The following is a 22,001-nucleotide window of genomic DNA, read 5'->3' on the forward strand; positions in this document are numbered from 1 at the left end:
TGGCTATATCGTGACAGAAAGAGGGATTGAAGCCAATCCAAATCAAATTAACGCCTTTCTAAACATGCCATCTCCAAGAAACTTCAAAGAAGTACAACGGTTGACTGGGCGGATTGCGGCTTTGAATCGTTTTATCTCGAGATCAACAGATAAGTCGTTGCTTTTCTACCAAATTCTAAAAGGGAACAAAGGATTCCTTTGGGATGAGAAGTGTGAAGAAGCTTTTGGGCAGCTTAAGGCATACTTAACCACTCTACCTATACTCTCCAAACCGGAAGTGGATGAAAAACTTTACTTGTACGTATCAGTTTCAAACCACGCGGTTAGTGGAGTCTTGGTCCGGGAAGACCGTGGGGAGCAGACACCAATTTACTACGTGAGCAAGTCAATGACGGATCCGGAAACCAGATACACAATGATGGAAAAACTTGCACTCGCGGTGGTAACTTCGGCTCGGAAGCTGCGTCCATATTTCCAATCCCATACGGTTGAAGTATTAACTAACCAGCCGCTTCAAACAATACTTCATAGTCCAAGTCAGTCCGGACGTTTGGCGAAATGGGCGGTGGAATTAAGCGAGTACGACATAGAGTTCAAAAGCCGAATCAGTATGAAGGCTCAGGTCTTAGCAGACTTCCTGACCGAACTACCAATACCTGGAACGATAGAGCAACCGGAGAACCAAACTTGGAAATTACACGTAGACGGGTCTTCAACAAAACAAGGATTCGGAGTGGGAATCAAGTTGGAATCTCCAACATCAGAAATTCTAGAACAATCATTCCGATTGTTATTCAATGCCTCCAACAACGAAGCAGAATACGAAGCCCTTATTGCCGGACTTCGACTAGCACAAGGAGTTGGAACTAAGAAAATATTGGCTTATTGCGATTCGCAATTAGTAGTTAACAAATTTAATGGAGACTATGAGGCCAAAGATTCAAGAATGGAAGCGTACCTCGAAGTGGTGAAGGATCTATCCAAAAATTTCTCGAAATTTGAGTTAATCCGTATACCTCGGGGAGAGAATACAACTGCAGATGCACTTGCCGCATTGGCGTCAACATAAGATCCTGAGTTAAAGAGAGTTATTCCAGTAGAATGCATCTCGGAGCGAAGCATTCAAGACAGCAAGGAAACCCTCGTCGTTACAAGATCTCGAGCAGCGGCACGCGACCGTGGCGAACCAGAGATCGAACCGCCACCCAACAAACGGAGGAAGTCAAGGGGATCAAATGCATCTAACAAGGAACCCGTTGTCTTAGCTGAAGATGTGATTCCAGAAACAATATTAGAAACCGAACCATTAGTCGAGGAGGATATCCTTGAACCAAATGAACATCCCGAACCAGAGCCACGAGTATTTCACAAGGTTGACCAAATTCCGGCTAAAGACTGGGGGGCTGACTGGAGGGAGCCAATAAAGCACTACATCAGGACAGGGGAGCTCCCAAAGAATAAATGGCAGGCCAGGAAAATGAAAGTCGTTAGCGCGAAATTTTGTCTGTCAAAGGATGCGTTATATAGACGAGGTGTCAGTGACCCTTACCTATTATGCATTTTTGGGCCCGAAGTTGAAATCGTCATGAGCGAGATGCATGAAGGATTATGTGGGAGTCATTCATCAGGAAGAGCTATGGCTTTTAAAGTTAAAAGAATGGGGTATTTTTGGCCCACTATGATCACAGATTGTGTTAAGTTCGCCCAAAGATGCAAGCGCTGCCAACTCCATGCACCATTGATCCATCAACCGTCGGAATTATTCTCCTCCATTGCCGCCCTATACCCGTTTATGAGGTGGTCAATGGACATCATTGGGCCATTGCACAAATCAACTCGAGGTGTACAGTACCTTTTAGTCCTTACGGACTACTTTTCAAAATGGATTGAAGCTGAGGCGTATGTCGGTATCAAGGATTCGGTGGTGCAGACCTTTATTTGGAAAAACATTATATGTCGACATGGAGTTCCATACGAAATAGTCACTGATAATGGACCGCAATTCATTTCACACGAGTTTGATGCCTTTTGTGCGGACTGGGGAATCAAAGTTAGTTATTCTACTCCACGATATCCGCAAGGAAACGGTCAAGCCGAAGCCGCGAACAAGACAATATTAAGCAATCTCAAGAAACGCTTAAGCCATCTAAAGGGAGGATGGTATGAAGAACTCCAACCCGTCCTGTGGGCCTATCGTACAACCCCTAGGCGACCTACAGGAGAAACTCCATTCTCTTTGGTTTATGGCATGGAGGCGGTAGTACCAGCTGAACTCAATGTGCCCGGACTTCGTCGAACAGAAGCACCGTTAAATGAGGAAGAAAATTCAGCAATGCTTAATGATTCACTGGATACCATAAATGAAAGGCGTGATCAAGCTCTAATTCGGATCCAGAATTACCAACAGGCAGCAGCCCGGTATTACAATTCTAAGGTTAAAAGTAGGCCGTTCTTCGTAAGAGATTATGTATTAAGGCGCGTCTTTGACAATAGAAAAGAAGAAGGTGCCGGTAAACTCGGTATTAATTGGGAAGGACCTTACATTATTACCGAAGTGGTTCGGAACGGTGTTTATAGGTTGAAAGACTTAGAAGACAATCCAGTCAAGCGACCTTGGAATGTGATCAACCTAAAGAAATTTTATGTTTAAAGCTACATGCATTGTTTATGTACATGAACTACGGTGTGGCTTGATCCCGAGATGGGTACGTAGGCAGCTCGAAAACGAGTTCAGCTATTAATAAAAATTTGTTTTATTTCTTTATTAAAGGAGAAAGGTTCGACTGTGCGAACAAGTGAAGCAAATAGAAGGTTCAGCTAAGCGAACATACAAGGAATTGGAAATAGAGCATTATTTAGAAGACGGAACGTCCCTCATCGTACACTTCGGACTACGGAAATCTTGTTGACGAACAGAACACTTCAACTCCTTGACCAGCAAGATCGAGGATTGGCATCATGCAGTCCGGAATTCGAGCAAAGTCTGAAATTCCAAGTTCAATCCCCTCTCCGGGGTGAGATTCAAGGATGTGAAGATCTCTTGACACCGTAGTAAGCCTGCGTTGCATCCGGTTAATCCTCTTCCGAAGTCTCCTCTTTTCCGACATAAGCTTCCGGTGTTGAAGCTCGAGTGCCTCTATGAACGCTGTCGCTGTTCCTTGGTCTCTGATTGAGAGATCCCTGATCAAAGCACATGGGGCTCGGATCTGAGATCTCAAGAAGCCGCGAAGTGGAGGAGGCTGCCTGTCTGGCTCATTTGGAACATCCATGCTCATCATTCCGATTCTGGAGAAGTCGGGCATAGATTCTGAACAGCGAAGATTGAACTCCATACCTGCTAAAATAAAAAGAGTGGTGAGGAGTAAAGGGAAATCGAACCTAGAATTTATAGGAACCCCATATCCTTAGCAAGCTGCGGATTCTATCCAAGGAATGGAGTGATTCGCGGAAGAGATTTATGCCCTCGAACGGATCCTGCATTAAAAGGCGTATCTCCAAGAATATTTGGAAAGAAAGGAAAGTTGCAAATATTTCCATAAATAAAAAGGGGCCGAAGCCCATTACGAGTTTAAAAAAAAAAGAAAAAAAGTGAAGAAGTTAAAGAACATTTATGGGAGAGGCTCAGGAACAGGCTCCTTCATCGCCGGTTTAGTCTTCGAAGTGGACGCCTTGTTCTTGGCATCCACTTCGGAACGATCCCGAACGCGTTTCCGGCAGTTGCTGGCCTCCTCTTCCAGGTCCTCTTCCTCTTCACTGTCGGATGGAACGGCGCAGACAGGGGCGTTCACGGGACTCGGGACTCTTCTAGCGCGGAGATACATCCGAAGCATCTTCGGGATCTCAGCAACGGAGTCGAAGTTCCGCCACTCCCATTGAAAGGGATCACTCTCCAAGGCCCGTATCTTCCTTTCCACCCGAGCGATACGAGCCTCGAGCGTCTGCCTTTTGAGTCCCAGCCGCTGCCTCTCTTCACACAAGCGACGGTGCTTGTCGGCGACCTAGCATAAAGATGAGTGAATTAGACGAAACAAGAAGTTTTAAATCAAAAGCTTTAACATTTACCTTGTCAATAAAGTCGCAAGCCTCTTTCTTCTCCTTCGGAGGAAAGTGAAAGACGGCGTGAGGGAAGAGAGAGCCGGCCGGTTCAAAGCCGTCGCCGGACAAGAAGAGTGGGCTGCCGGGATCAACGGGGGCTACTGTTTCGTTTTCCATTCTTAAAATATTTCTCAAGTAAGATTCTAAAGTCATGCTTAAATAAAGCTTAGAAGTAGGTAAGCCTTTATTTATAATGATTTAGGGTTTGTCTTGGAACCATAAACCCAATAATGATAGTGTGTCCGAGTGGTTTAAACCATTTTTGGAAATCGAGAAAAAGCACTTTTTGCATTAAAGACGAGCCGTTTTCCTTACTTATAAGAAGGGAAAGCGCAACCGTCGCATTAACTACAAAAGTTTCTATGGCCCAAGCCCAACAAATTTATCGAGTTGACTAAACCCGAAGTGGGGAACTCGCTTTAAGCCGAGCTCAGTTCTCGCATTCTAAAGAGAAAGGTCTGATCAGCCTAAAAATCTCAAAAGCATAGCCACAAGGCCACAAAAGGTTAAAAGCGGACTTTGCAAACCCGCATATAATTTTAACCAAACCCCCTTGGGTCGCAACCTAGAAAGGTTTAAAAGCCTCCTCAGGCAAACATCTTGTTCAAAAGAAACAATAAAGCCTCCTTAGGCCAAAGATAAGTTTGAAATTAAGTCTTAAAATTAAAGGGACAATCCCCAATTTAAAGTGGACACAGCCACTACGGAGTGATCTCCACCTCGGACTCCGGTTCAGCAACCAAAGTTTCATTCACCTCCTTGACTGGTGCTTGATCAGATGAAGCTCCCTGACCACCCTCCGCGGTACAACTAACCTCCGGAGTGACCTCCGGTACCACAGGAGCTACGGGCGGGACAATGCCTTCCGTCTCACTTGAACCTGGAAATAATAATTCCAGTCAATCAAAGGTACAAGGTAAGAAAAGGTAAGCCTCAGGAGCCAAGCGTTACCTGCCCAGTCTAAACCCGATTCACTTATAGGAGGTGATTCAGTAAAGAATTCCTCGAAGTCAAGCGGGTTGAAGGTCGAGGTGGGAAGAGCTGCCAAGCGACTCCGTTTTTCAGAAAGGTTAGTCGACAGCTCGGTCCTTTCTTGCTCCTCGGAGAAATCTGCTTCATGGATTTGGTCCAGCAGAATCAGGTTGCTTTCGTGGTCCTTGATGTCTGACTCCAAGTCCGACCTAGCTTTCTCGGTTTGCATGAAGCGAATGGCCCCTTGGATCAATTCCATCCCGCGTCCCTTAACCTCCTTTCTGGCCTTCGATGCCGACCTTGCCAACTCAGAATCACGCAACTTGGCTAGCGCCTTGTACTTCGCGTCAAGCTCGATAAGTTGGTTGTTCAGGGTATCGGCGGTTGATTCGGATTCATGAAGTCTACCCTGAACACCAGAAAGTTCGTCCTGGAGTTTGTAACTCCGGTCGTAGTAGTCTTGCAGCTTCCCCTTTACCTGCGCCAGCTCAGATGTCAACCTATCGACCTTATCCTCCAGATCGTGCTTGGAGCCAGCAGAAGAATTGAGTTCAGCCTCAAGAGCTGAGAATTTCTTCTTCCACATATCAATCTCCTTCTCCCGTCCAATGACCAACCCTTCGTAGTGTTCGATCATGTCGTTAAATTCGCTATGAGCCTGGCATTATACATGAACCCGGGATGGCGAGTCAGTTCGCAGAATGGCAACGCAAAAAAAAAAAAAAAAAAAAAAAAACGGAACTAACCCGAGATGAGTGATGCGCGTGAAGCAAATAGCGTTCACGAATCGCAGGGCGCCATTTGTCGAAGTCTAGCAAGATCGAACCCGATCGGGTCTTGAAGCATCGGAAGACGCTGCCTTCTTTCTCCATAGCTGCGAAGAAGGAAGAATTGTAAAAATTGGAATTTTAATAGAGACAAAAAGTTTAAGTATGTGTAAGTCACCAAACCTGAAAGCGATTTGACTTGAGGGACAAGAGCAGGCTTCAACCTCGAGGAAGCATCTCGAGATTCAGAATCTCCACTTTTAGGGGATGCACTCCGAGCAGTCTTTTGGCTAACGGGCTGGGAAGAAGAAGACGTGTCAACAGGTCGGGGAGGACCCATTGGTTCAGTAGAAGGGGATGATCGAGGTGAACGGTCAGTCCGGGCCCTTGATTTCTCCCTTCGCGGAGACGAGTCATCACGGGACGACTTGTCCCTCTTTTTACGAACCAAATTCTTAAGTGGTTCATTGCTGAAATCGTCTCGGGGAGGACGAGGAGAATCACGACGGGGAGACCGCTCCCTCCGAGGAGAACGCTCGTCGCGGCGCTCGCGACGAGGCGTTAACCTATAAGCAGCAACGGATCTGGCTCCCTCGGAGCTGTTATCATCAACCAGCAGGGTCCTGCTGTAATCTTTTTTGTCAATGGCGGTCGCAAGGAACGCCTTGTTTTCATCACAGGCCTCTGCTATCGGTTTGGAGAGCTTCTTACGCTGGGCAGCGAGGGCCCGAGCTGACATTCCCTGAGTTGAGGGAGGAGGCGGAAGACGATGAAGTAGATTGGGAGGACTCATCCTGAGTTTCCGGTTGGCCTCGACAAATCGGTCGAGGGTAAAAGAATTCCAAAGGGTTTCCCCTTCAAGGATTGTTTTGAAGAACTTGACAAATTCTTCAGTCGGGAGAGTTGAAGCGATGAAAGCTGCGAAATGAAACAACGAATTTGGTCAGTAAAAAATAATGATAAACAATAAAGGAATATACGACCTAGTCTCTACCAGGTTTCGCAGACCACTTCGATGGGAGTACATCGGAAAGATTCCCAATCAAAGCAGGAGTTTTCTTAATCAGAAACCAAGGATGGTGCCAGTATTCATCCTTGTTCGGGAGGTGCGAGATGACGTTCCTATTGGCATTTGGATACGCCGAGAAGTACCCAGTTTTCTTTGATGAACTCCTTACGCTTAGGAGTTCATTCAGCTCGGGAACTCCAATGACATAGCCAGCCTCCGCCGCAATGGTTATAATCCCGAGGATAGTTCGGAGGAGATTGGGGGTTAATTAGGGCAAAGCGATCTCAAGAGCCGCCAAGAATCGAACTAGGGCTTCGGGAAGGGGGAAGGTCAATCCGCAGCCCTTGAAGAAAATTTCGTAAACACAAAAGTAGCCGGCACGGTGGTTCTCAGGAGATTCCGTAGGGTCGGCTATTTGCGCCTCCGCTATAATTCCAGGAGGAATTTGACAAAGCCCCTTCAATCGCTCAAGGGATTGAAGAGTACAGGTGGATTTGTAATGAGGACCGGCGATGTCGTTAGGACGAGTGCATTCGTCATTACTAGAACGCCTCTCGTCGTAAGACGGAGATTCAGGTCTTTCAGAATCAGAAGTCATCGAATAAAAATGAAAAATTCAAGATCCGGCGGAGAGAGGTTTTTCGTGAAGAAGAAAAGAGAGAGTTTTTGATTAAAGTACAAAAGTAAAAGAAGAGAGTAATGGTGAAAAGAAGTTATCTCAAGCTAATGATGAAACCGCCTCGGAAGTTGTGTGGGAAGTGGGAAGGTTTTTCCCGTTTTAATAGTAATTAATCAATATACGGTCATAATGATGACAGATGTCACTCGGTTAAAAATGGATAGTGCCGAAATTAAAGGAGTGATGAGATTTTCGGCGGGAAATCAGAAAGATTCTCGAGCGCAATCTTTGGCCACTTGAGCATTTAAAGTCCTCCGAATTGGAATAGCACTTCGAAGAACTTGGGGGGCTAATTGTTGGTGTCGGATCCCGCAACAGAAGTACGAGACCAATCAAAGATTGCCACGTAATCAAGATAATGGCCCATAAAGGATGAAGCCCATTGGACCCGTGGGCCGAAGGGACGGTCGAAGTGGTTGTCACCATCTCGAGAATCCGAAGTGACTGCACTGAGACACGAGTTCGGTGTAGAAGACACGGGTAAGTCGGTTCAAGGACACTTGGGCCAAAAGAGGCGAGGTCCATGAAGATCAGAGTCAACTCAAATTCAAACGTTGAGCATTAAAGTCGAAGAATCAAAACAGACACATTTAAGAAGGAATAATTGTACTTAATTGTTCATTTTAATGTCGTTTCTCTATGTATAAATATAAAGGCCAATGGCCATGTAAAGGGGATCTTCCTCACGAAAGAGAGAAATACTATAGCAATTTTCGTATCAATTTATAAGTTTTTACATATTCATTTTTGTCCCTCAAGAATAATCTTTCCTACTTATTAAAATACTTGAGTGTGTGAATCCGACATCCACATCGACGACACTGTTCATCCGACATAAAAAAATACTCTCCATTGCTAGAGAAGATAACAAAACAATGATTTTTGTCGTTAATAATTTTATTAGCAGTATAAATTGTATTATATCTGGATAAGTTTACAAATTATATGATAAACTCATATTGATCGTGTTAAATTATTTATTATATCATACAAAATATAACAAAATTACATATAATGTGTTAAATGAGAGACAAGAAATAATAGAGAGAAGAAAATTAAATGAGAAACAAGAAATAATAAAAGACCGATAACATAATACTATTAGGTTAGCATGATAACATAATATATATCGATAAGTTTATAAATATATCGTATTAAATCATATTTTATCGCGATAAGTTTATAATTTATATAATAAATTTATATTAATCGTGGCAACTCATTTGTTATCATATATAAATAACGAGTTACATATATTATAATGTTTGTGTGGATAACTATTCGATTAACATATTAACAAGTATTTTATCCAAATCAGAAATCAAATAAGAGAAAGAAAAACCTGAAATAATCTACTGGGTTTTTTAATTTCCTCGTCACAACTCTCTTTACCGTCTTTGGGATGCTTCAACTCTCTTGTTAATCGTTAAGTTATAACTTATCTTCCCCATTGATATTTCTCTTGACGTGATATTACACATATCATCTTCACCACCATCATCATTAATATCTTCCCCGCCACTGTTACGAGCTCACCCTGAAATTGGAAACACCACCACTTACAAACTACTTTTACCAGTAATTGAGATGTTTTGTTACCAGAATATTTTGGTTGAATCGATTTCAAAACTTTGAAAATCCCATTTATATCAATTGCGATGTTTTGTTACCAGAAAATTGTAAGTGAAGCCGTGGATGAAAATAAGCTACGTAACGGCCGGAGCTCCAATCATCTTCGTCGTCATCGCCTCTGTATTTAGTAAACCACCACCGTCAAAAGTGAATCAGACAATTCACCAATTTGCTTTTCCAGCAAGCTTTGATTTCAATATCTTTTATTCGATTTGATTTGATTTCTATGTTGTCAGTGTTATTCTCGTGATCTAGTGTCGTCGGAAAAGTAAAATACCATCGGAAAAATAAATGAAAGAAGAAAAGAGAGGAGAGAAGTGGTAGGGGTAAAAGAGTCAAAACGATGTTGATAGTGACATTTGCACAGTGAACAATTGGTCCAACTAATTATCTAGTCGTCTGGGCATACAGAATGATAATACCCATTTATAAACTAACTTTCTCAACTTTCACCTAAAGCTTCTACTTCCTCTTTTGTTTTGCTTTGCATATTTAAACCGAAACTCGAGCTACAAAATTGATTTCGATTCGATTGTGGAATCGTGACAAAATGAAACTAAAGATGCATAATGAAGTTGATGGATACATTGCAGAATGAACATAAAAGAAAATTTGTGTGATTTGATCAATTTTGGGGAATTCCGGAATATACTACAAACTTCTAAACATGTGTTTAGTATCTAAAACATTTAATATGAATTCTTTTACTCACATAACTAAATTTATTAGAAAGACTAGTATGCAGTTCCGTACTACGTACGGGAAAACAAATGAAAGTTTATTATAACTACAACAAAATTATTATACAATTACCATGCTAATTAAGATTAAATCTCCAAAGTTGTTCATTTCTTAGATTAAAAAGAGAAATAGATGTGTTTCTGAGCTAGAAGAGAAATATATAATGTTTTTAAGATAACGAAATCTCTTAAAATATGATATATGTACCATAGTCTTGACTTGGCACTTCATAGATCAGGGAGAACGGCCTATTCCCCCCTGAACTATGTTGCTTTATCGCTTACATACACAAAACTTTAGTCTGTGCCTAAACCATCATGAACTTCAATATAATTTGAATTTTCAACACAAACTTTAAAAATCCGGTGGAAACCCTCAAATTGCTAGACGGTGTTACTGTTCCGTTAACGGATGCTGACGAGGACGACACGTGAGCGTTTAAAACGACTGCGTTTTGTCATACGTGGACTCTCATTAGACACAGAGACAAAACGGCGTCGTTTTGATTTGAGCAAAACGACGTCGTTTTGTAATTTGGGGCTTTTAGTCGACTTAGGGTTCATCTTCTTCCCTTTCTCGAGCCAAAATCAGAAATTGAGAGGAAAGACAGAGTGAGACGAAGATGGGTGATAAAGGAAGAGGGATTCCAAGTCGATGTAGATGTGGAGAGGATGTAGTTTTGAGGACATCAAAGACTATTAAAAATCCAGGGAGGCTCTTTTATGCTTGTCGATATGGAGAGGAGGTAATGCTATTGTAGTGTAAGTGAGCTTAAATTATAAGAAATGTCTGAATTGTGTTTTTGTATGTTGCAGAATGGTCATGGTCACTTGTTTAAGTGGACAGATGAAACAATGGTTGAAGAGATGGAAGACATAATTCCAAAGATTGATGAACTTGAAAGAGCTTCCTTGACATTACAAAAAGGTTTACAAGCTTTAGAATCTGAGATGGAAACTCTTGCAATGGAGACTCGTTCATGTGAAGCTGTTGTATGCGGTTTTGAGAAGGAGCTGCGGGGTTTAGAGAAGGAGATTCAAGGCTGCAAGATGGAATTGCGTGGTTTGAAGAACATTCTTGTGTGTGTAGTGTTGATGGTTCTTGTTTATGTGTTTGTGTGTTAGTGATTATGATTCTGGTTCTTCTTTATGTGTTAGTGATTATGATTCTGGCTCTTCTTTATGTGTTAGTCAGACATTGTTTTATGTAATGGAAAATTATGCACTAACAATGCTCAAAAGAAATTGACTTAACCATAATTTGAAAACAGGATTATCATTTGGTTACAAAAACCTTAATCCATAAGTCAACATAACATTAATCCTAAAGATACAATGATACATAACCAAAATATTATCCGAATCCCCTAAATGCTCTTATAAAAACTTTCAGAGCACCTTCACTACCAAAAACCTTCCTTCAAAAAGACCCTGCAAACCGTTTTAACAACCTGCAACAAGAAGGAAATAACTTGAAATCTGAATCTCATATACTGAATCTATATTATAGAGCATCATCTACAAACCTGAGAGTTTAGTCAATGACTTGGCTTTGTGTTGGCTGACTTGATGATCCAACTGTTGCACTCTCTGTAACCTTCTTTGGACGTCTATAAGGAGCAGGTCCTAAGAATTGGCACTTCCTTGTGTTATGCCCTTCTCCACCACATATTCCACAATGAATTATTCTCTTCTTTCTAGAAAGTTTAAGCTCCTTCTCTTTGCCTTTGCTCTTCTTCTTCTGTGGTGATTCATTCCTCTCCTTGATTCTTTTTGGGATTCTCTTTCTACCTTCTGGTTTTGGTGGTAACAAAAGCTCAGTCTCACCGGATTTCCTCCAGAAGTTGCAGCCTCTTACCGCATCTATATATGCATTGTACTCATTTCTCCACCTAGAAGTCAAATACCAAGATGAAATGTAGTTTTCCGGATTCAATTTCTTGTCTGTAATCACCATCAAAGCATGACGGCAAGGAATGCCTGACATGTCCCACTTCCTGCAACTGCAAGAATACTTTCCCAAGTATAACTGGAATGATGATTTCTTCTCCTTAACCTCATACTCACCTGGACCAGCAGGCCATGCCTTACAGTTTACAATCTTCTTCATCTCCAATTGCAGCCTCTCCATCGCATTTATACTATACTTGCCTTTGTGATTTTTTGCCTTCTTCCTTCTGAGATCTATTCGGATCATTGCTCTTCTCCGGATAGTTTCCAACATTTCCACCATTGGCATCTCTCTTGTAGCGTTAATGGCATTATTAAATGACTCAGAGATGTTATTACTTACATCATCAGAACCAGATGTTGTTTTGAAAAAGCAGAGGCTGCAGTTTTTTGGATTCTTCTGCATCACTGAATGGTAGACACTCATGTCATACATCTTCAACGCTTCTATACTCTTATCATATTGTGCGGTGTTGTAGCTCTTTGCAACCTTCCAAAATAACTTCTTCATCTCTGCTCTATGTGGATGGTTACTCTTAAGGTTAGCATATATGTGTCTTGCACACATCCGATGCTCAGAATGTGGTAATAGCTGAGAAACCGCATTTAGTAAACCCTGAAATGACAGAATAAGAATCAAGAGACTTACCTTTTGTCTATCAAAATAAATAAGAAGATTGAGATTTACCTTTTGTCTATCAGAAATGACAGTAAAACCAGAACCATCACCTAGGCTGAAATCACTCTGCAGCTTTCCAATGAACCACTTCCAGTTGTCTTCATTCTCTTTCTCCACCACAGCCCACGCAAGAGGATACATCTGGTTGTTGGAATCTCTTCCAACTGCAGCCAATAACTGACCCTCTGTAAAGTACTTGAGAAAGCACCCATCAATACCAAATATTGGCCGAGAATAGCTCCTCCATGCTCTCTTTATCCTACCAAAGCAGACATAAAATCTGAAGAAGACATCAAGTCCACCATCTTGCTGGAATGTATCTAGTTCCACAGTTGAACCTGCATTTGTACTAGCAAAACAAAGAAAACATTAATGCAAACCATGTTAATTTAAACAAAAAATCAGAACAATGTAAGAATCAGTGATTGATCTTACCTTAATAGCTCAAGGCGGTAATCTTTGAGTCTTGAGTATTGCTCATCATGCTCCTCTTGAATCATCTCCAAAGCTCTTGCTTTTGCCTTTCTGCACTGATCAGTAGATGCAATTAAGCTCCAACGCTTCTGGATTTCTTGTATGATGTTTTTAGGCATCAACTGCGGATTATCTCTCACATCATTCACAAACAGCCTAGCAATAACTTCTTGAGTAAGTATCTTGCTATACCCAGTATTCACACAATTGTGGTCATCATTGAATGTTTTAACCACATACTTCTCCACTGTTGTCTCATAAGCACAATAGATCCTCCATAAATATGGCTGATGCTCTTCTTCCTCCTCCGCTGGATTTTTTTTTGCAGTTTCTGGACTCTCTCTTCCAGTCTCTAAATTCTCTCTTTCAGTGTCTGGTTTATCTTTTGCAGTCTCCTCATTTTCTTCTTCTTCAGCTCCTTTCTCAGAATGACATCCACTAGCACATCTAAGTTCTGATTTTGTGCTCTCCCATCTCGTATACTTGATATTCCTTCCTGACTTCAACACATACTCCACAACTGCTTTTTTGAAGTCATCTATACTATCGAAGACTTGTTTATACTTCAGCTCACCACTACCTTTGATGTATCTCTTAAAACCATCATCACCATCAACTTCACAATCTGACTCCACGGGTGTCGCATACTCATCATACTCATCATCTACATCAACAAAGGCAGCCACATTTCTTTCCACTCTTATTTCTTCATCAAACTGTCCACATTCATCTCTTGCTTCTTCGTGGACTTCTTGCTCTTCTCTGTTAGCATTATCCTCTTCATCACCTTCAAGCTCCACACGTTCAGGCTCCACATCTTCAGGCTCCAAAAAGATATCAACAGCTTTCGTCCACATTGCAGCCAAACACATTCTCTTAAAATTTTCATCACCATTAGAGATTGATTTCCTCTCCTCAAATCTATCATAAGGCAGTTTATACCAAACTTTATGCCCATACAAACTCACCGGAAGCTGATTCATTAACTGTGTAAACAACTCACTTGGCTTTGATTCAACGAACCGAACACCACCACCTTCGTAAAAAATCTGTCCTGAAACATTTTCAAATTTTCCACTGTGGTAGCAAGCAAAACTTGCAACAATCTCCTCTTCAGAACTGCATCAAATGTCCAAAAAAAAAAAACATAAGAACTCGTTTAAGCATTTCGTCGAACACATGGAGGACAATAAATAAATTTACTAGCTAATCAATTTAATCTTCAAATTGACACAATGTTTATGTAAATCTAAGAATGTATAACGCAATCCATCCAATTTCGTAACCTAAAGGAAGTGAATATGAAAGATCTGGGATTGAAAGATATGGAAACTCGACTAACCTCATTATCGGAGAAAAATCTTGTTTTTTGTTCTCAGATTTCTCGAATCGAAGCACCCATATACCGTATCTTCAATCTCAAATCTTCTTTCGTCTCAATCTTCGTCTCACTCTTCGTCTCACTCTGTCTTTCCTCTCAATTTCTGATTTTGGCTCGAGAAAGGGAAGAAGATGAACCCTAAGTCGACTAAAAGCCCCAAATTACAAAACGACGTCGTTTTGCTCAAATCAAAACGACGCCGTTTTGTCTCTGTGTCTAATGAGAGTCCACGTATGACAAAACGCAGTCGTTTTAAACGCTCACGTGTCGTCCTCGTCAGCATCCGTTAACGGAACAATAACACCGTCTAGCAATTTGAGGGTTTCCACCGGATTTTTAAAGTTTGTGTTGAAAATTCAAATTATATTGAAGTTCATGATGGTTTAGGCACAGACTAAAGTTTTGTGTATGTAAGCGATAAAGCAACATAGTTCAGGAGGGAATAGGCCGTTCTCCCTCATAGATCACAACATTATATTTACAAAATCAACAGTCACTTTATCAAAAACTGCAGCATTCTCCAATTTGACACGTGGCATAAATCTTATTTTTTGCTGTTTCACTTTGTTGTAAACCAACTCTATTATTGTGTCGACAAAAAAAATACAAAAAAAAAAAAAAAAAAACTTACTCCTTCGGCAACTGCTTCTTCCCCACAAAACCACGATTTGACTTTTTACTTTCCTCTCCTCTTCCAAACTCTCTCTTACTTTAATCCATTACAACTACTACAGAGATACAAAAAAGAAAATTTATAGCAATAATCTAAAAACTCTCTGATTTGATTTTCTCTTCTATGCAATGAGTAAGGCTCTATCTTTTACTCTTCACGAAACATTTCTTTTCCTTCTTTATACTCTTCTTATGTGATGGTTCATCATTGATGGATGATCTTAGATTCCCATATGAAGGATCTTCACACGGTGAGTTTAGTCCTACTAAATTTTTGGTTCCGCTTTCCAGATTTGTTACATTTTACATTCTCACCCTATTTACGCACACCAGGTGTTCGACAAATTGACCATGGGAATTTTTGGAAATCGTCTAGGAATCAAAATGGAGGTAACTTAAGAAAAGAGGAATCAATTGTTACATTTTAAGAGGACTTGAACTCTGCAAAAAGGAGAGATGTTGTACATGAGGAACCAACTGAATTGTATTTATAATGTTAATCCATTAGGACCATTATGGTTAAATATGGAAGTTGTGTAACCTTAAGACGTAGATAAACTCTAAACTATGTGTGTGTCCGTGTCGATGACTTGATATGTTTTCATGCTCATGTTAATAAAAACATAAAAAGGAAAACAAACTCAAATAACAATTAACTGTATTGAGTAAACATTATATTTACTGTTTTTATTGTCCTTGATTTTATAAAAAAGCTGCAAAACAATATGTCAGTAAGACCAAAACGTCGTAGATGTGCAAAAAATAGAGAATGGTCAAATCTGTTTTAACTCCATAATTCATAACTCACGTGCTAGTACTTACCATGTGCTTTCATTTGGCCTTCGTTGTTCTTCCTTTTTATCTTCTTTTCGAGTGAATCGATAAAAATAACATTCAAAGCAAACCTTCTTTTGTAGCACCACAATCCAACACTGATGAAGCATCTGACAAATGGTTGTGAATTGGTGTTAATTAGGTATTTATAAAAAAAAGGGAGACTCACAAAAATGCCCTTTTTTCAATACCCCTTTTCAAAAATGGACCCCTTTTCAAAAATGCCCCCTTTGGCTGTCCATTTTTAAAAATACCCCTTTTTATGTACAAAATGACTAAATTACTTTTCTTTTAATAAAAGATATCACAAATATATAAGGAAAACATGAGAATGTGCACACATCAAAATTACAAATTTGATTTTGTAAAAACTTGTAAACCCTTTAAAATACCTTGTAAAATTTTCCCGTAAAAAGTTTTTCCGCCAAAAAATTTTCCCGCCAAAAAAATTCTTTTGCGGGAAAAGTGATTCCGCAATTTTTTTGGCGTTAAATTTTTGGCGGGAAAAATTTACAAGGTATTTTAAAGGTTTTTTACAGGGTATTTATAAGGTTTTACAATGTATTTTTAAAAAGTTTTACAACGTATTTATAAGGTATTTATAAGATATTATAAAATTTTACAAGCTATTTTATAAGGTTTTACAAGTTATAAGGTTTTACAAGTTTTTTATAAGGTTTTACAAGTTATAAATACTTTATAAAACCTTATAAGTACCTTGTAAAACCTTTTAAAATACATTGTAAAACCTTACAAAACACTTGTAAATACTCTGTAAAAACCTTTAAAATACCTTGTAAACTTTTTTGCCAAAAGTTTTCCCGCCAAAAAAATTTCGCCAAAAAAATTGCGGAATCACTTTCCCCGCAAAAAAAAATTTTTGGCGGGAAAAAATTTTACGGGAAAATTTTACAAGGTATTTTAAAGGTTTTACAAGTGTTTTGGCGGGAAAATTACGGGATCACTTTTCCCGCCAAAAAATATTTTGTATTTTGTGGACCTAATTTTGTTTCAAATAAGGGTAAAATGGTCATTAAAAATTAAAAGAGAGCAAACTTAAAAATGGACTTTCAAAGGAGGCATTTTTGAAAAGGGATATTGAAAAATAGGCATTTTTAACAATTTCTTCAAAAAAAATGATAGGAAATCGTGGAGCATAAATATTTTTTTTAGTAAAAAATTAATCTATTTTTCTATTTTTGTTTAAGAAAGGCTGAAAAAAAGAAGAAGCATGTTCCTATAAATATGGCTAGTAACCGTAGATTGTGGAGATCGTGGAGAAACTTGTTTTATTTATTTTTTAAAATAATTTTGAATTGACACATGTCACAGTATTATTGGTATAGTGACTTGTGATTTATTAGATAAAGGATGTGATATACTATTTTTTTTAATCCTACACAATTTTAACTTGTAAAAGTTGAATGTATTTATTTATGTGTGTGATTTATTGATTAATTACCGTATAAAGTATCAAAATTGATTGTTTTAGTAATAAATTGTGGATTATTAACTAATTAAAGTATTGTGTTGACTACTGAAGCCTGAAAAATACTTTAGTGCACGAATTAGTAAGTATTGTATAGATGTAGCTGTACATTGAATTTTTTTTTTCTTTTTTAAGCAAATGAATAAAAGAAACCACTATCAGCTATTTAATGCATGATTAAACAACAAAATACATGTTTAGTGGTGTAATACGATTCAAGAAAGACAAATTTCATAAGCCAAGATCCAAAAATTCATCAACAAAAAGCAGCTCATTTTCTTCTTTTTTACATTATCTCTTCATCTATTGATTGATTCTCTTCTCATCATAGCAAGAAGAGTACTCTGTAAAATTTACCAGAGCTTTTTTACTCCGAGAGCTCTGTATCTCTTTCCCTCTCTCTTCTTTATCATTCTTTCATATACAAAACATTTCCAAATTTCAAGATTCTCTACATTTCATTTCACAGCAACAACCGGAGTTTCAGAGCTCATCTTCTTCCTCCTCTCCATGAAACTTCCACCACATGAAGAGAATCCAGGAAGACAACGATGATGCTGCCAATTAGACTTCTTCTTCTCTTCCTTTTCGATGGCGTTGTCGTTGAATTCGCCTGAGTTAGCACCTGAGAGATAAGGAGTGCTTATAGCTGACGATGAACCGCCTTCAAAGCTTTCTTCTCGTTCTTCTCTTATACTGTCTCTGAATAGCTCACCAAGCTTCTTCCTTCTTGGAAGTGGCGCTGGAGAAGAAGAGCCTCGGGAAGACTTCCTCTCGTGGAATACAAGGTTGTGGAAACGTGGTGGCCTATCTGAGAAGCTGCTCTTAGGAGTGTTTCCGAGTGATGGAGTGAAATCTGAAGTATATAAGTAAAAACAATATATCAAGATTTTGAATTTTTAGTAGTAATGAAACTGTAGCATTTACTCAAACAAGAAACTAAAAAAAGATCAAAGATTTTACCGCCATTTACGCTGTGGAAATCATCGTCGGAATCAGATTGTAGCCATGGCTGCGAATCGAAAAAGGTTTCATCTTTGCTTCCTGTGACATAAAAATATGCATTTCAAAACATTAGAGCAAGAATGGTAGACAAAACACACACAAACACACAATGAAACTAATCAAAAAATGTGTATATATCAAAACCTTTTGATTCAATCACCATCATAAGATAGAATAGAACAATAGACCTCAAAAAAGAGAGGAGATAGAATCAGAGGAAGTGACAACGCAATGCCTGAAAAGAGATTAACTTGAAATTTAAAATCAATTCTCCAAAGTTCCCGGGTAAAAATTTTGAATTTTTGCCAAACCCTTCAAATTAAAGCGTGAAAAACAATGGAACCCAGATCAAGAAGACTGATTAGTAGTAATACTTTTTCATATTTTGTCAGATCTTCTGGGTCACAGTTAAAGTAGACAACTTTTCAAATCATAATTCACCAAAATAGCTCACTCTCACTTTAAAATTTACTTTTTCCTGTTGTAAGAAAAATCTCAATATGGTTACGGAAAAGTAACTGTTTTAGCATAAAATCTTTTTTTTGTCAACAGCATAAAATCTATTAATGGAAGAAATCAAATTCGATATCTGATCTTATCAGATAAGAAAAAAAGAAGAGGAACCTATAACTAAAAGTCTCTCTCTATGTTGACAGGAAGAGAAATCAAATCAAATTGATTTAGAAGAACCATTTATGGAATAACATTTTTGCCGGTCACCGAATCTCCACATGCTAATATTCATAAACACATAAAACAACAAATATTTATGCAACAAGAAAAGTGTGTAAATTAGATCAAATCATCAAACCAATAACTTAAACTAAAATATCAGAAAAAAACAATCCAAAAAGGTGGAACAGTGAAAGAACCCAAATCAAGAATTAAATTCAAAAAGAGAATTTTTTTTTTTTTGGAATAAATACCAAAACTTTTCTTGGAAGAAGAAAAAGACCACCGAGATTTGACCGGAGTGAGATTATTATTCGCCGTCGTCGGAGAAACCGCCGGAATCGAAGTACTCTTCCTTGGCGATTCTGAAAATTCAATGAAAACATATATAATCATTTAGAAACAAATATTATAATATAGATCAAACACAGAGATGATGAATGATCTCTCTCGATTATAAGAAGAAGTTTTGGAAAAAAATACCAAAACTTTTCTTGGAAGGAGACATGATCGAAACGTTGTCGTTTTTCTTATCCTTCATAGTCATCGGAGATTCTGGAGTTACCATACTATCAGCTCTAATCGGAGAATTATTAAGCGACGACGAAGACGAACCCATTCATAGGCAAAGATTATATAAATAATCAAAACAAAGTTAAAAAGAGAAAAACCTTTTAGAGATAGAGAGAGAGTTTTGATTGAGCAATTATGATCAACGAGATCGAGAGAGGTAGAGAGAGAGAGACTAATCTCTTGCTTCTCTTTTTGTTTTTTGTTTTTATGTTTCGTCGGAGAAGGAGAAGTGGGTCCTACACGTACACGGTGCCCACTCAGTTTTCATGTTGGAAGAGAGTGAGACGGTGTCGTTTTGGTGATCTCTCTCTCCACGTAGTTATCGTGCGACATATCATGGTGGGACCCCGTGAGTGACTTTTTTTGGTGTTACGTGGCACTCTTTATGTAAATATCCTTTGGTTTTGTGATGTATTAAAGATAACCGAACATTCAAATCCGGTTAAACCAACCAAATCACCGGTTTTAATTTGATTTTAGTCGGCATGTCAGCCAGGTGATCGGAACACGTAATACCGGATAACGATGTGGTATGGTTAATTCGAAATCCCATATTCAATTTCAAAAAGTTGGGATACCAAATAATTTACTAACCAAATTTTCACTACTTTAGATAAATTTCAAATTTGGAATCATATATGTCAATATTAGTATTCAATGATACGTATTTTCTTTATTGTGATTCGTATAGTAACTTTGACCGTCATGTTTTTTTAGTTTTGGTAAAATACTAAAATTATTGACCGTTATATCGAGGTCGTAATCGTAACAACTATAGTTCTCACTAATTCAAGAAAGTGATGTATATGAAAGGATGTCGAAATCAATCTTGAATTTTCTTGCCACAAAATCTCAATGTTTTAGTTGGGAGATTAATTTGAAAGAAACTAAAATCATCCCAAATCATTAGATTTAATACGTTCCCTAAGAGTCTAAGAGATAACACAACCGAGCAATAGATTTTTGTTTGAGAAAAATGTCGAAAAATTCGCGAACTTTCAAATTTGGGATGAAAAAAGCATGAACTATCGAAATATCTTTTAAATCATAATGTTTAGGTTGACTTTTTGACAAAATAGTGAAGTTTAGTTTGACTTGGCCATTTCGGGCATGCCGTTAAATTTCCGTTAATCAGGCGATAACGGTGTTAAATTTCCGTTAGATTTCTCCGTTGAGTCAAAACGACGTCGTTTCAGAACAGTTTAAAATATATATTTATGGAAGTATATTTAATATTTGTATATGTTTGGTTATTGTTTTTTAGTTTTGTTATTGTTAATAAATTGTATATTTTTTTAATTAATTGTACATAGTTATTTGCTAGTATATATATGTTCGGTTTGGTACAATACCAAAATGTTATCGTAGCGCAACGGTTGAGCACCTCTCATTAGTCCAGTAGGTCCCAAATTTGAAAGTTCGCGAATTTTTTTGACATTTTTCCCATTTTTGTTTGCATGTGTAGTTTTTACACATGAAATATCTTTGCTTGCTTAAAATTTTATCATTTAGTTATTGTGTTAAGTAGTATATTAAGATAATGTTTGATCCTGAATGCATATAGCCATATAGTGACATGATCTTTAATTTCCTATTAAATCTATAAGCAGTTTTCAACTTTTTCTATCTATTACATTAATTACACGTAATAAAGATTGGCATAATTAGGTGACCGAAAATAAACTACTCTTTGACTATTCACAGTTTAAACTTTTTATTATGTTTCAGAGATCAATAAAGATTTCAAAACGTTAATACTTTATAATCTCCAAAAGGCATATGCCTCTTTAGAATATTTATTGGATAGCTATAAAAGCGGCTCCATATTATTTAGTTATTATACTTTATATGGTTTATGGTTAATTATTTTCAGATAAAGTTAGTGAATTACATTGGATTGTCGATGAATTGGGTTATCATTGGAGTTTGTATGTGGTGGTCACTGGATGCCAAATTTTGTTCTAAAATTTCAAATTTAGCACATAAAATAATAATTACCAACGATTGACAATACATAGAATCATAAATTGATTAATACTTACGCCAAATTTTGTTTTGTTTTGCCGACTCTAGCGTTAAGCAAACTTGTAATTATTGTCATTTGTGATGCTTATGAATCCAATAATATTGTCATCAGATTTCTCTTTCCGTGACCACTAACAAAATCAAGGGATAATGAGTAATACAATAAACAATATATAATGTAATCTTTATGGAATTCTCAACTTTCTATTACACACGCACACTAAACACCAAATTTCTAAGGTTTGTGTTTTCTTTATTGTTTTTTTTTGTGGATAAAAATGTTTTCTTTACTTATTTGGTGACAAGTTTGTACTTATTGGGAAAATATCTCAAGAAGGATATGCCATTGAAAT

At 38.2% G+C, this 22,001-nt stretch overlaps 2 protein-coding genes and 1 long non-coding RNA gene across 4 annotated transcripts; 2 read left to right on the top strand and 1 right to left on the bottom strand.

The window, feature by feature from the left end:
- The first annotated feature begins 10,517 nt into the window (after nt 1–10,517).
- On the top strand, nt 10,518–11,019 carry LOC110228269 (uncharacterized protein At4g04775-like). The gene is made up of 2 exons (XM_021025048.1): nt 10,518–10,640; nt 10,711–11,019. The coding sequence occupies exons 1-2, from the start codon at nt 10,518–10,520 to the stop codon at nt 11,017–11,019; spliced, it is 432 nt and encodes a 143-aa protein (XP_020880707.1).
- Nucleotides 11,020–14,990: 3,971 nt separating this feature from the next.
- On the top strand, nt 14,991–15,699 carry LOC110228613. Its single transcript, XR_002332082.1, has 2 exons — nt 14,991–15,301; nt 15,384–15,699. It is a non-coding gene; the product is annotated as an uncharacterized LOC110228613 (long non-coding RNA).
- A 1,883-nt stretch (nt 15,700–17,582) lies between these two features.
- On the bottom strand, nt 17,583–19,912 carry LOC9313095 (uncharacterized protein At3g27210). 2 transcript variants are annotated; one of them, XM_002876981.2, is made up of 4 exons: nt 19,534–19,912; nt 19,305–19,415; nt 18,337–18,417; nt 17,583–18,229 (listed from the first exon to the last, which is right to left on the bottom strand). In XM_002876981.2, the coding sequence occupies exons 1-4, from the start codon at nt 19,667–19,669 to the stop codon at nt 17,832–17,834; spliced, it is 726 nt and encodes a 241-aa protein (XP_002877027.1). In that variant the 5' UTR covers nt 19,670–19,912; the 3' UTR covers nt 17,583–17,831. The 2 variants fall into 2 exon arrangements, with proteins under 2 accessions (XP_002877027.1, XP_020881988.1); XM_021026329.1 differs by lacking the exon at nt 19,305–19,415 and having other exon boundaries at nt 19,534–19,795.
- Nucleotides 19,913–22,001: the final 2,089 nt, after the last annotated feature.

The sequence above is a fragment of the Arabidopsis lyrata genome (assembly GCF_000004255.2).
Source record: "Arabidopsis lyrata subsp. lyrata unplaced genomic scaffold ARALYscaffold_5, whole genome shotgun sequence".
Classification (NCBI taxonomy): domain Eukaryota; kingdom Viridiplantae; phylum Streptophyta; class Magnoliopsida; order Brassicales; family Brassicaceae; genus Arabidopsis; species Arabidopsis lyrata.